Source organism: Sorghum bicolor, chromosome 3 (genome assembly GCF_000003195.3).
Source record: "Sorghum bicolor cultivar BTx623 chromosome 3, Sorghum_bicolor_NCBIv3, whole genome shotgun sequence".
Lineage (NCBI taxonomy): Eukaryota > Viridiplantae > Streptophyta > Magnoliopsida > Poales > Poaceae > Sorghum > Sorghum bicolor.
In genome coordinates this window covers 53,742,231-53,757,262 of record NC_012872.2, presented here as the reverse complement: position 1 = coordinate 53,757,262, position 15,032 = coordinate 53,742,231, and the positions used below count along the sequence as shown (strand labels likewise).

The 15,032-nt window shown below is 39.9% G+C and overlaps 1 protein-coding gene across 1 annotated transcript; it reads right to left on the bottom strand.

Annotated features, from left to right (window-relative positions):
• On the bottom strand, positions 122 to 4,317 carry LOC8082188 (strigolactone esterase D14). Its single transcript, XM_002455841.2, has 3 exons — positions 4,054 to 4,317; positions 3,660 to 3,910; positions 122 to 943 (listed from the first exon to the last, which is right to left on the bottom strand). The coding sequence occupies exons 1-3, from the start codon at positions 4,171 to 4,173 to the stop codon at positions 418 to 420; spliced, it is 897 nt and encodes a 298-aa protein (XP_002455886.1). The 5' UTR covers positions 4,174 to 4,317; the 3' UTR covers positions 122 to 417.

Sequence of the window (15,032 nt, the reverse complement as noted above, 5' to 3'; positions counted from 1 at the left end):
CAGCTGAAAAAAAGTTGCCGCTATTTTAAACTTTGCGAGAGTCCTATATATGCAATTTTCCCTAGGAAAAAAAACCATGGATCTCTACGTTAATTAGATTAATTCACGAGGGAAGCTGGAGGCCTGCAAATTAAACCGTGTCACATTTACAATGCTTTAACAATCAGTGTTCCATTTCCTTCAATCCATCATGATCATCAAACCAATAATGCGACAGTTGGGTGACGCAATAGCTAAATATTCCAAACGAACCATGGTAAATGTTTCTACGAATTATACAAAATCCAAACGCGCAATGAACGTTAATAAACATTGTGGACCGAACCAAATCTATAATGAGACCACAGAGCACAAGAGACAGCCAAGGCTGATGATCGATCGAGCGGGATGTTGTTGCACAAGAGCAGCGCACCAGCACTACGTCGCCACGTCGACCTCGCTACTCGTCTCAGCCATGGCGGCTGCCGCAGCCTCCTCCTCCTCCTCCTCGGAAGCGGCAGCGGAGCCGAGCACGAGGTCGAGTATCCCGAGCAGCCCGTCGGGCGTGATGAGCTGCGGGAAGTGCCCCACCGAGTCGATGGTGTGCATGGCGGCGGCGCGCATGCGGGCCTGCATGTAGCGCCCGACGCAGGGCGGCGCGGCGAAGTCGCCGGAGACGTGCACCAGCGTGCACGGCGCGGCGACGTCGCCCAGCAGCTCGCGCTGGTCGCCCAGGAAGATCATGCGCGCCAGGCCGTGCGCCACGCGCGGGTCCATGGCGAAGAAGCTCCGCGCCAGCACCTCCGCCGCCGAGGGATAGTCGTCCTCGCCGCCGCCGCCGCCGCCGATGGCGAGCGGCACGAAATCCTCGGCCCAGCCGCGGAAGTCCGACGAGATCCTGGACAGCATCGCCTCGATGTCAGGCTCGTCGAACCCGCCCTCGTAGTCCTCTGAGTTCATGTACCTGCAACCATCGTCGTCGTTGATCAACTCATCGACGTACGTACGTATATAAAAATATATGTGTGGAAATGTTGGCAAATGCAGTAAGGCCTTGTTTAGTTCACCTTGAAAACCAAAAAGTTTTCAAAATTCCCCGTCACATCGAATCTTATAGCACATGCATGAAACATTAAATATATACGAAAACAAAAACTAATTACACAGTTTAGCTGTAAATCACGAGACGAATCTTTTGATCCTAGTTAGTCCATGATTAGATAATATTTGTCACAAACAAACGAAAGTGCTACAGTACCGAAATCTTTTCACTTTTCGGAACTAAACAAGGCCTAAAAGCGATTGTGACAGCTGTAAATATATGCACGTATACAGAAAGTCAGCAAGTATGGATGTCATCTATAAGATCGAACAAATTGATGATTATATGGTCCATGGGTGATGAGTGTGATGATCTTCGTTCCATCTTTTGTTTATTCAGTTTTCTGATTGATTAGTACAGAAAGTTAACCAGACTAAACTACTTTTCTTTAATGTATGTACTCCATCGATCCGTACGTACGTGTACTCTACCCTTCAAGACAATTTTTTTTGAAGAAGTAAGTCTTAAACTTAAAAAGAAAATGTTGACCTTTGACGATGTTTCTTCAGTATATCATCAGTTGGCAGTTGCCACCAATTAGTATCATATTAAATAGTTTTTGAGTACATACAATTTTAGTGCACTAAACATGCATCCTTAAACTTAACCGTAATTTATCTAACTCAATATTTATATGCGTTGGCTTATTTAAATTAAAGTTCTCGTTTAAAAGGTGGACATACAAAAGTAACAACGAACCAATCTTATAATACTTTTTCCCTTCTAAATTACAAATCGTTCGGGTTTTTTAGATGCATAGTTTTCACTATGCATTTAGATAGTAAAAACTCTGTCAAATTAATCTAGCCATCTAGGTCTTGCACGAAAAAAAACTACATACATAAAAAAATTAGAATGACTTATAATTTGGCACAGAGTACGTGTGAATACAACCTGCCTAGCTATGACCAAGAACAGAGAAGAATGAACGTGATTGTCTACTTTATATGCCCTCTAGATTACGTCCACTTGATCCCTTCAATTTCGCGATGGTGCCGTGACTGCTACATTTCGGATTTATTATGACAGAGAACCGGCAGCTAATCCTCACTAATATCAAAAGTTGAGGATAGCAACATAAGTAATAATGAAGTATGACAAATAAAAAAGAAGGGTAACGTGAATAGGTAGCACACTGATGACTGTAATAATTAACCAGCACATCATTTCTTCTGTCTATAAAAGAAAGTCATTTTGATTTTGTTCCAAGTCAAACCATGATGAGCTTTTGGAGAAAAAAAACAATATTTATGATTAGATTCATAATGAAATATATTTTCATAATATTATATTTGTTTTATTACATAAATATCATGTACCACTTTTATGAAGTCGTCTCACTTATTATTAGACTTAATTCTTTAACTTGGGAAGTTGGGATAAAACCAGAATGGTTTTTTATGTTACCGGAGGGATATATAGTTTCTTGTAAAATATGCATAAGTCTTATTATAAATGTAATTAGATTCATTTCATCCCTATATGAACTGCAGTCACTTCTGTCATAGTGTCATGTGCTTCTCCGTTCGCAAATAAAAAGGAAAAAATGGCAGAACATATATATAAATCAAGGATAGATGGAACCATGGGCGGATCTAGGGGTATTCCCCAGTATTCCTGGGAATACCCAATTATTTTGGTACACTTTTATATAGATATATGTATATACTTATATATATAAATGTATAATGCTATAATCTATAGTATTTTCTTACATTTGAGCTCAAAACAGATAAAAAACTAGCATTTCAATTAGAAGTTTAGATTCTAGAAAGTAAATATTGGTTTTAAATGCTGATTTGCACTGTTATTGGCCATATTTTAGCCTATAAATTCGACTTTTTTATAACATAGAAGTGGGAATACCCAAGTTTCAAATCCTAGCTCCGCCACTGGATGGAACTATCAAACTCCACATAATTTGGTATACAATTCCAACAATTAAGGTCAGCAGAAATTAAAAGCTTGCAAAAGACAAGTTGATTTGAAAGCAAACTGAAGTGTGCATAAATTCATTGAATAGGAATTTGTGTTTATTAAAAGAACATTTTGTATGGACAACGGATGCATGGATAATTTTGAAGATAATAGAACAAAACTATGCCCGACAGCCTCGACACCTGAAGATGGACCCAGCCCAGGATGTATGGACCATACATATACCATAGATGAACTAGAAGAAAACTGAGTGAATTAGGATACTAGAAATTAATTGGTAACTCTGAAAGATCATACAACTCTCAGGATCTTCCTACTGATAACATACGATCCTTTTTACCATTATGATAAGAGCCTGCAGGGCTAATTAATGGCAATATAGTAATGTTATTAAAAAAGGTAGCAACAATCATGCTAGCTAGACAAAATAAAAGAAGTTTTTTTTTTCTGAAACAATAAAAAAAGCTGTTCAAAAGTTAACCAATCCAATGTTTGTCGACAGAGTAATTAAACACTGTTTCGGCAACAATTGGAAAAAAAAAACAAGGAGGAAAGGATTTCAGAGGAAAACTACGCAATCAGGCCAGCCTGTGTAGGCTGCTGTACTACCTGTAGGCAGTAGGCCGGTGTGGATGCTCACCTCGGGGATGCGCCGACGAGGACGAGATGGGTGAAGAGGTCGGGGCGCTTGATGGACGCAATGCAGCCGACCATGCCGGCCATGGAGTGCCCCACGTACACGGCGCCGCGCAGCTCCATCTTGTCCATGAGCTCCACCAGCTCGTCGGCGAACCTGGAGAACGTGTAGCAGCTGTGCTCCCCGTCCTCTTCCTCGGCGGCGGCGGCAGCGGCGGCGGCGGTACTCGAGAAGTCCCAGTCAAAGAGTAGTACCTGCGTAGGTATATATGGTTGATGCATGGACCAGAGATCATCAGTTTAATAAGCAGGATTAAGCAGATGGATCGATCGAGCTCGTCGCCGCCATAGACGAAGATGAGCGAGAATGATGAGAGAAACAACGTTAGTAGACGCACCTTGTTCCTCCGTGAGAGGTGTGGCAGCACCTTGTCCCAGATAGCCTGGCTCCCTCCATAGCCATGGGAGAGAACCAGCGTCGTCTCCCCACACCCTACGATTCTTGGGTTCAGGTACATGATGCCCAAAGGAACGAAGGAGAGCTAGCTAGATAACTAGCAAAGAGCGAGAAAGATGACTACTACGGTGGCTCTCGTGTTGCGCGCCTTGCTTCTTATTATTCTTTGCTCTCCGCCTTGTTAGTAAAGCAGTACCAGCAGCAAGTATTGTATTTATAGGCCGGCAGAGGCTCAGCTCTTCATGTCATTAAGAAATAGGACCTGCATGTGGGGGCCGAACTTATCTTTGCCTCACAAATTTCACAACACGAAGTTTTCAAAACTTTATTTACTCATGCATGTGTGTGCCATTATTGTCTGGAACTTTTTCGTTTCAAAGAAGTATATACTGGAATAATAGCTATGATAGGTGTCATTTTAAATTGAGTTTAGAGCGAAAAGCTAGGTTCATACCATACCATCAGTATGAGGCAGCAGAAATTATCACAGTCGGCTCTAGATAGACAACAAAAGATAGTTCCTGTCAATGCAAGGACCACTGTACGTACCGTTCATGGTTTATATTGTGCTATTATTGAAGACAAGTTCCCAAACTAATAATAAAACTTCATCTTTGATGTTTGATATAGAAATAGAACCGTTGTCGATCGTAGGCGTCCAATATAACCTTCTTATATCAGTCTCAATGGGGGTTTCACCAGGATGTCATGCACATTTATTAAAGCGCCATGTCAGTAAAACTGCACTTTTTGCATGAAACGAAGAGAAGAGAGAAGGAAGTAGTTTCACCATGGTAAAACTCCGCTGGCGTTGTTTCCCACGCGGTGAAACAGGATGAAATCCCCACTGAGGACTAAATCCTTTCACCATCTTGCATATGATCCAATCATTTTGCAGTAATTAAATGCTTTGCCCAGCCTAGGAAACATCAAGGTGAAACTCATGCATTGTGGAGGTTGTTTCATTGTTCGTTTCATTGATGCTGTGTCAGCAGATTTGTTTTGGAAACAGTGCATTGAAACGGGCCATTGAGACTGGCCTTATGGTAGAGATATATACCAGGAGTCTCTTTAGGTCCATTAGCTGCTAATATTAATAGTTAGATAGCTAATAGATCATAGCTATTATATAGTTAGTTTGGTCTAAGGTCAGTCTCAATGCATGTTTCATGAGAGTGTCATGCACATTAAATAGGGTACCACATAAGCAAAATTGTTGACTTGGCAGGGTCATTAAATGAAGGAGTTTCATCCCTATGAAACTCATATGGCTCGGTTACCTAGTTTATAGTTTTGGTAACTGTGTCATGAAACTATGCATTGAGACTGACCTAAATAGTAAAATTGTTTTTAGTTGGGTACTCAGCTAATAATTAGCTAAGGGCACTCACAATGCAGACTCTATCATGGAGTCTAAAGTTATTTATTGCCTCGAACAATGTGGACTTGGAGTCTAAATAAGACTTGGAGTCTTAGTTTTTCTACCTCTTTCTTCAATAAATATGGTGCCACATCAGTAAAATATCATAAATAATATGTAATTAATTGTCTTGGACTCTGTGATAGAGTCTTGCATTGTGAGTGCCCTAAACTATCAGGTAGATCTGTTTGGACCCAAGAAGATAATTATTAGCATCTTAATATTGTCTCCTTGGTTCCGACCGGCCTAATTTTCTGTAATTAGTACATGGCAGCACAAAATGACCGGAAAGATGAAAAATACATAAGTTGTCTCCAACATAGCACAACACGAGATGGACCCAAGATAGAGCAGACTAATATAAATAAATTTGTCAAGTTTCCCTTTGTCCAGTCAAAGGATGCATGTCACTTCAACTTGCTACAACCAATTGCTTTCGAGATCTAGGATCATCAAGACAAGAAAGAAAATTTACGAGAAGACAATGAAAGATGAGCTAGTCTGCCGTGCCGAATTCGCCTAGGTAGGGCAAGGGTGTACACACCTAACTCCCGCTGAAATGAGGGAAGGAAAAAAGAGAAAATAATCATCTCAAATCTTCACCACTAATACAAAATCTGGAATGATGGTGATGTATGCAAGAAAAAAAGGAGAGCATATATGTAGCAACATAATAAAGACCATATATACTGATAAAAAAATGCAACACAAACATGCATGGTTTACATTTTCTGTGCATGACTTTTTCTCAAGATATATATGATGGTCATGCATGACAATAAAAAGGAAGACATAATAACACACATATACAGTTCAAAAATCTATAGAATATATATTTGGTTGGTGTGAGACCCAGACACAAGCACAACGTTTTTGTTGCCTTGACATGGACACAAACATTTTCTCCTTGAATACTTTAAAATTTTGGAGTGGGTTAGTTAGGAAATGATCCTAACCAGTGATAATAACGAAACATATATATAAATATATGTGTTTGTAACTTCTTTTATTATGTTTATTATAGGCTAACGAGACTAGGGATGAAAACGGATCGGATACGGACAGATCTGAACCCCTCTAAACGAATTCGGTCTCGAATACGGACGGAAAATATTCGTACCGTTTTCATCCCTAAATGAGACCATCTAATTAAGAGCATACGTATGATTTGAGAGATTCCCGGCCCAATAGTCCTTAAAGAACAGATATTGTTTATATGGTTACCTGCTCGGAGGATCATGGAAAAGTGGTAGTTTGTCCTATAGCGGGGAAGGTGTCCACTTAGTCCAAGGAACGATGAACTTGTACTGTATACTAGAAAAGGGAGGAGTCCACATGCGTGCATCATCATTCATGTAGGCCAAGCTTGACTATGCTTAACAATTTCAACCTCCAGCCAGCCAACAACACTATGCTAATTATTAATTAAGCTTGATTGTACTTATATAACAGCCGTACCCAATCATCTTCCTTTAGTTTGGAGGTGTAGGATTGCTTAACCTACAACACTTGCATATATATTTCATTCATTGTATGACATATGCATGGCAAATGAGAGTTCAGTTTATCTAATTAAAATAGTAATTCACGCATCATATGCATGCTACATATACTTTACCAGCTATACTACCAATCTTTCCTCGATGTCTTAATCTTTTCAATGAAGTTATGGTGCATAGTTTTAAGTTCTCGGGTATCAATAGTCAGAAAGTCTATTGTTCCTATGTCGAACATGGCTCAACTACCATACAAAATGTTAATTATACTTCTACAACCATTTTTTTGGAAGTTTCAAATGAACATGAGATTAGGGTCGAATAGTATCCTTGTAGAAGACATGGCAACCCAACTATGCACAATTCTTGCACAAAAAGGAAAAAATATGCACTAATTAGCCATTAGAATTCATAAGTAGCCAGAACAACTCTAGCAATAGCTCAAGTCAAGACTCAACTCTAGCAGAAGCCCACAAGTCAAGGACCTACTTTTAGAGGACCCATCTATCGATCACATGTATATTGCTTCTTTTTTTCCTCCTATCTTCCATACCCCACGGGTGATTGAGCAAGAATATAAGGCAATGCAACCAAGCGAGGTGTGTCTAGGAGGGCAGAGATAGCTCTAGGGCACGACTAGCTAGCTAGGAAAGACAGACAGGGAGGGCACACTCTGCAGGAGGGTAGTCAGGAAGAGTACTATAGTGGTTGGGGAGAGCGGAGTTGCATGGGACATGCCCAAGAGGATTGACAAGAAATGACAGCTATTAGGGATGACATGTAAGTTGGCAAGAGCAGAGCCCCAATGGCCGAACCTGAGGACAACAGGCAGACCTAGGCTTCTTCCTAGCCTCCAATCCTTAATCCTCCAAGAAAAGTGGGGGAGGAACTAGAGAGGGATCTACTTTGACTGGCAACAATGGTCAGACGACCAGATTATATGAGGGCGAGATATGGGGATAGTGCACATGTGGGAAAAGAGAGGGCATCCATATGGGAGCACACATGAGAGGGGGAGAGAGAAAACTATAATAGAAAAAGTAAGGGCCTGGAGTGATTCCTCAAGAATAATAACCTAAGGGCCTCTTACTTTTAGGTGCCCAAGTAGAGCCTTGTTTAGTTTCGAAAAGTGAAAAATTTTCGTTACTGTAGCACTTTCGTTTGTTTGTGATAAATATTATCCAATCATGGACTAACTAGGATCAAAAGATTTGTCTCGTGATTTACAGCTAAACTGTGTAATTAGTCTTTATTTTCGTCTATATTTAATGTTTCATGCATGTGCCACAAGATTCGATGTGACAGGGAATCTTGAAAACTTTTTGGTTTTCAGAGTGAACTAAACAAGGCCTAGATTCTTTTGTGATGAGGGCATTACTCCTTTGGAAACAAGTCATACAGATGAAGAGGACCAGCATGGGCATCCAAGTCATGGCCGAGGTCAGTCCAACTTAATTTGAAGTCCATCTCGGATTCATTTAGGAAGTTGCTCATGAAGCTATTTTTTATCAAACACTTTTTTCAAAGTAGCTTAGCTTCATTTAGGTAGTTGCTCATGAAACTATTTTAAAAAAAACAGATTCACTAGTGAAGTTGAGCTGTGCTAAACAGGGCCGAAGTGGCAAGGGACATGTTCCTTCTCTAGCTCATCCCTCATATCGTGATGTTGAAAACTGCTCTCCATTTTATTTTATTATAGTAAGGCCCTGTTTAGTTCCCTACTAAAAAAATTTTTATCCATCCTATCGAATCTTTGGACAAATGCATGGAACATTAAATGTAGATAAAAAATAAACTAATTACACAGTTTGGTTGAAAATCATAAGATGAATCTTTTAAGCCTAATTAGTCCATGATTAGCTGTAACACCCCAAAATTTGCAATTTTCCAAAATAGGATAAATTGTTAACTTGTGTATTTTTGTGCCCATGAAATATAGGAAAAATAATATTTTTCTTTAAATTAAAATTTACTATAGGGTTAGCAACTTGTTTGAGCATGCATGCCGTTGCATTGGGTTTATTGTGATGAGTGGTTTTGACTAAAGTTTAAAAGGAATTCAAATTTGGTTTTGAAATGTGTTTTGTTTTAAAAGAAAAAGGGAAACATTATTTAGAAAATGGAAAAGAATTTCCTCTCTCCCTCCCTGTCTCGGGCTCGGCCCATTTCTCTTCCCCCCCCCGCGGCCTGCTTCTCCCCTTCCCCCTTTCTTCTCGGTTTCGGCCCAAGCACCAGCATCCGGCCCAGCAGCTGAGCGCCAGCGCCCTCCTCCCTTCTTCCACTGACAGAGCGGTCCCGCGCCCTGAGTCACCGACAGGTGGGGTCCACTGGTCAGGCCTTTCTCCTACCTCGTGACGGAGCCGGACTCCGCCGTGAGATCGCACCGGCTACGCGTAATCTCCCTCCCGAACTCCTTGCTCTGCACGTTTGCCCCTTTAAATACTCACCCCGACCCTCGCCAAGTCCCCTACCAAATCCCAGAGCCGCCCGTCGCCTTGTTCTCGCCGAAAACCGCCGACGAGATCCGGGTCGAAGCCAATCCGCTGCTGCTTCGCGTGTTTGCCGCCGTGAGCGACTTGCCGACCTTCTCCTCGCTCTTGCGAAGTCGCCGAGTCGTTTCGTTCGCGATCCTTTGCTTCCAACGGGTGCCTAACCTTCGCCGAACTGTGCAGGAGCTCGCCGTCCGCCATCCTTCGTCGCGAGTGCGCCCCAATCTCCCTCGGACATCGGTTTGGCCCTAGGTGAGTTCTCCTCGAGCTTCGCTACGTCCCGGTGCCATCAGCTCTTTCCCTAGTGCCCTAGAACGCTCGCTTGGCCGACCCCGACCGAGTCCGGCCATGGCGCCACCGTCGTTTTCCTGTGCGCCGGTGACCCCCTCCCCCCGATCTAATCTCAACCGTCCAATTGCGATCCAACGATCTAAAACAAAGCATACCCCTTCGGCCGCGCTTTTTGCAAAAGAAACCCCGTGCTTTTTAAAGTCTTAACCTGCAGTCCTTTACGGATTTCCAGAATACGCTTCCTAACTCCGAAAGCGTATTCCCTTCTGCTCTGATTCAGAATACGTTTTCACAGTTTAAAAACGTACTCCGTGCTGGTTTATTCAAAATACGTTTTCAGGAAATTACAAGTTTGCCACTGGATTTGTTTTACTCATAAAATATTCATCTTAATTCCGTTTTGACTCGTTCAAATTGCGTTGGTTTTGTATTCAAAAGATCTACGTGTTAGTAACACTATTTTCTCAGTTGAAACTTTTTAATTCTGTGACCCAAATGAATTAATTGTTTTTCTAAAGAAAATCTTAGAAAATTCATATATTCTTCGTTTTAACTTCGTTTTGATCCGTTCAAATTTCGTTAGATTCGTTTTTGTGTAATCTATAGACTAGTAGCTCTGTTATACATGCTTCCAACCTTTTAAATCTGAACTTAGTTTTAATCTATTATTTTATTAAAGGAAATGTTAGGAAAATCATAACTTCTTCGTTATAGCTCCGATTTTCGTGATCTTTACGTTTGTGTGATCGTAGAGCGATGTAGATTTGTTTTATAAACTTTTCATCTTTATTTTCTACGGTTGGTGTATTGTTCTAATTATAGGTTTGTTTGCTTTGTATGATTGCCTCTGGATGAATGATGTTGATGTGATGACTAAGTTTAGTCGGTGAGCGTTTACGTGGTGATCAAGAAGCAGTTTGTGGAAGGTTTGGAACTAAACCAAGGATCTGAGTTTCAAGGCAAGTATAGCATGGGATCATCCTTGTTTCCTAATAACTTTAATCACACAATTCATATTGCATGTGTCTCCTTGATAAGGATTTCCTAGTATTGATCTTATACCTTGTCACCTATGGTTATGCATTGGGTAGCTTATGCTAGTGCTCTACTAAACCATGATCTTGTAATTTGATTAATGGAATATGCAATAAACATTAAAAGATGACTTTTTAGCAACTTTGGAAAAGAGGGCTGGAGCATTGGGCTATCTTTTGGTGCTCTAGTTCTCTCCATAAGGACTTATCTGTATCTGACCATCCGGGACATACAGTACAACTGTGAGGGCTACATGGCTCTGGCTTTAGCTCAGTATGAGGACCTTTTCTAGCTTGTTAGTGGTTACCCTTGTGGCGCAAGTGGGGGATAGCAGACCGTGGATTCCTGCAGGTGAGTCACACGGACTGACTAACGAAGCCTAGCGGCCCTAACTTGTTAGACGAACCTTTGAAAGGCTTCATAGTGAACCCTGCCAGTCTTCCTTGGTAGTGGGCTAAGAGGTCGACGGGCCTCGGGCGAAAGGGTAAATCACGACTCACAGTGAAAGTGTACAACCTCTGCAGAGTGTAAAACTGATATATCAGCCGTGCTCACGGTCACGAGCGGCCTTGGACCAATACAGAATAAATGATCACTAATGGCAAAACATTAATGTTATTATTGTTAATATGTTGTTTATGCTATTCTTCATTCATTTTACCTGATCATGAGTTTACTTTGGGATTTGACAACTTGATGCTACTCAAATGTTAAAATTATGACAACTAAAAGCTACATGCAGTTCAACCAGTGTCTAACCTTTGAGCCTCATGAACCCTATGTTATTCTTGCTGAGTACGAGATGTACTTACGCTTGCCTTTACATTTTGTTTGGATAAAAATCCCGGATGGGTACCAGTTTGCAAGTTTGGAGAAGAGTTTAGGCTTGTGCTCAACCAGTCAGTTGTCCCTGTGGATTTGGAGCTTTCGCCTGAAGATCGGAGTGTCTTTCCGCTGTTTGCTATATAAGGTTATATCTTTTATACTAAGTTCGTTATATATAAGTATTGTCTATTGATATTACCCCTATTTGTGGCTATATGTGAGATTTGACTTCCTGGGCTCACATATGGTGTGTATCTGGTTTTGTTCTTAAAACCGGGTGCTACATTAGCCTTAAGTGCTACAGTAACCCACATGTGCTAATAACAGATTAATTATGCTTAATAGATTTGTCTTGCAGTTTCCAAACGAGCTATGTAATTTATTTTTTTATTAGTTTCTAAAAACCTCTCCTGACATCCTTCCGACACATTCAATGTGACACTAAAAAAATTTTTCGTCTCCAATTTAAACATGGCCTAATTAACATGTGAGCACCACCTTCGTCATGATTCATGGTCTCTAAACAAGATATGCATCAACGACTTTGTGGCACATAGTATATCTTAGCTATTGGCGTTGCTCACGCAAACGGTCTAATCAAATATATAGCCGGAGCCGAGAAGGTCACCGATGGATGGAACCACGTACCCAATAATGCCCAAAAGTATAGCTAGCCACACAAAGAACAAGTCACAAAGAGAGATTTTTCACAAAGCAGAGAGATTGGTCAGAACTTGCGACCGGTCCTCTTTCACATGTGGACAGCCTGTTCCGATCGGTCTCTTGCAGATGCTTCCAAAGCTCAACTTTTCGCGGATCAAAACGGGGCCGGCCTTGTTGGCTTGCTATCTCACTGCAACGTACCGTCTGCCTGTCGATCTGTCGCTGCCTCGTGACTCATATGATTAAGTTGTATCAACTGTAGGAAACTTTGATTAGTTTTGTGCCACTGCAGTCGCAATCCCTATCTGCTACTGCTAGCTAGCATATAGAAGGCCCGGTCTCACGTGGGGCTGACCGGACCGCTGACACATCCGGTAGCCACAGCAAGAGCAAAGCCCAATAATACATATGGGACCATATAGTCAAGATTCATAAAAAAAATCATATATATTTTCTCTGTTTCAAATTAATAGTTTAGCTTTTCTAACGAAAATTTTACTATATACATTTAGATATAATATATATATATAGTTAAAGTTATATATCTAAAAAAACAAAAATATCTTATAATTTAGAATAGATCTGAGGATACTATTCTACACCGAACTGTTATACTAAACAAAATTCAGTATCGTTCAATATTCGTGTTTCAGTATTGTTCAGTATTTCATGGTCTTGAGTGTTGGACAAGTTGATACTGAACACACTCCAGTACTGCTCAGTACTTTTTTACTCAGTTTTGACTTGCGGTGGTAGAATAATATTCTACACCTAGGGTGTAGAATAGCGTTACTATATATATATATATATATATATATATATATATATATATATATATATATATATATATATATATATATATATATATATATATATATATATATAGAGAGAGAGAGAGAGAGAGATAAAGTTATATATTAAAAAAAACAAAAATATCTTATAATTTAGAATAAATCTGAGGAAGTATGTGAAGAGAGAGAGAGAAAAAAAAAGAAGATAAGCTTGATATTCTGTGCCTTCTATTTTAACAACTCCAGTGTTGTACCCAATTTTTTTGCCCATCCTGGGTAAATGGGTAAAGTAATTTCTTGTGATCTTCTAACATGTGGTCAAACTTTGTCTGCTCTTTTTCACTTTTGCAATCTTTCTGTGCATCACGAATGACATCACCAAGAGCATCATCTTCAATAGGTGCGCCTTCTACACCTGCCTCATCTTCAGCTTCTCCCATTGCTGTATCACCGAAGTCACCGTATTGAGCAATAATGTCGTCAGACTCCAACTGATCTTCTTCACCTTCTTCCATCATTATTCTGTTTTCTCCATGCTTGGTCCAACAAATATAGTTTGGCATAAAACCCGACTTCAACAAATGTGAGTGAATATTTCTAGAGCTAGAATATTCCTTCAAATTCTAACACAAGGCACATGGGCAACATATGAATCCATCTCGCTTGTTTTTCTCGGCCACTCTTAAGAAATAATGCACACCATCAATGAATTCTTTGGAGCGGCTATCGGCATTGTACATCCATTGACGTGTCATTGTCTGCATTGCAACGTAAAGTATTATAAGTTTCTAATTTTTTATACAGAAATTAAAGTAACAAATAACCTAAAATTCTCTATTTCTAATTTTTCTAAACCAACAAAATTAAAAAGACATAAAAGTTCTCTATTTTCTAACTAATCATGAAATGTGGCATGCATACTAGTTATAATTAACTAATTAACCATGTCATAAATTAAAAATTAAAGAAATATAAGTTTCTAATTTTTAATGGAGAAATTAAAGTAACAAAAAACCTAAAATTCTCTATTTCTAATTTTTCTAAACAAGCAAAATTAAAAAAGCACAAAATTTCTCTATTTTTCTAACTAATCATGAAATGTGGTATGCATACTAGTTATAATTAACTAATTAACCTTGTCATAAATTGCAAATTAAAGTATTATAAGTTTCTAATTTTTAATAGAGAAATTAAAGTAACAAAAAACCTAAAATTCTCTATTTCTAATTTCTCTAAACAATGACATAAAATAAAAAACCATAAATGTTGAGAAGACGATGAAGCTAGTACCTCTTAAAAAACCATAAAATAAAAAACAACATACATAACACTAGGAAATGACATATGCCGCTGCTAAATGTTGAGAAGATGAAGCTAGTGACCTCTTAACAAGTCGATGACGGCGTAGAAATGATGAAATGAATTAATAGCCGGAGATGAGAGCAAGAACAAGCAACTCCAAATAAAGAACACAGCAAAAGAGTGAAGATCGATGGCTCAGCCAGGGGAATAAGAAGAGTTTAAATATGGGAAAGGACATTTAGTCCCGGTTCCATTTAAAAACCGGGTCTAAAGTCTAACATTAGTCCCGGCCGGTGAGACGGACCGGGACAACAGCTTTTAATTCCAGTTGGTAACACCAACCGGGACTAAAGGTTCCTTCTGCCGATCTCTGACAACATAGCCGTTGGGTAGGGGACTTTTAGTCCCGGTTGGTCTCACCAACCGGAACTAAATATGTTTTTGTCTCGGACGCTGATTGGTCCGAGATTATTGTTTATTTTGGACAAGTGACTAAAGGTCAGTAGCGTATATATAACCCAGAACTCTTTATGGTGATCCATCCACACATGGCATTTCTCGCTCAGGCTGTGCAAGTGCAAAGCGACAAGGAAGCTGGTTGGGTCATG

Excerpts from the sequence above, each read along its gene's own strand:
- LOC8082188 (XM_002455841.2), bottom strand. The coding sequence starts at position 4,173 with ATGTACCTGAACCCAAGAATCGTAGGGTGTGGGGAGACGACGCTGGTT. Across the intron at positions 3,911-4,053 it reads ACCTCTCACGGAGGAACAAG|GTACTACTCTTTGACTGGGA; the intron begins GTGCGTCTACTA and ends ATACCTACGCAG. Across the intron at positions 944-3,659 it reads CTCGTCGGCGCATCCCCGAG|GTACATGAACTCAGAGGACT; the intron begins GTGAGCATCCAC and ends CGATGGTTGCAG.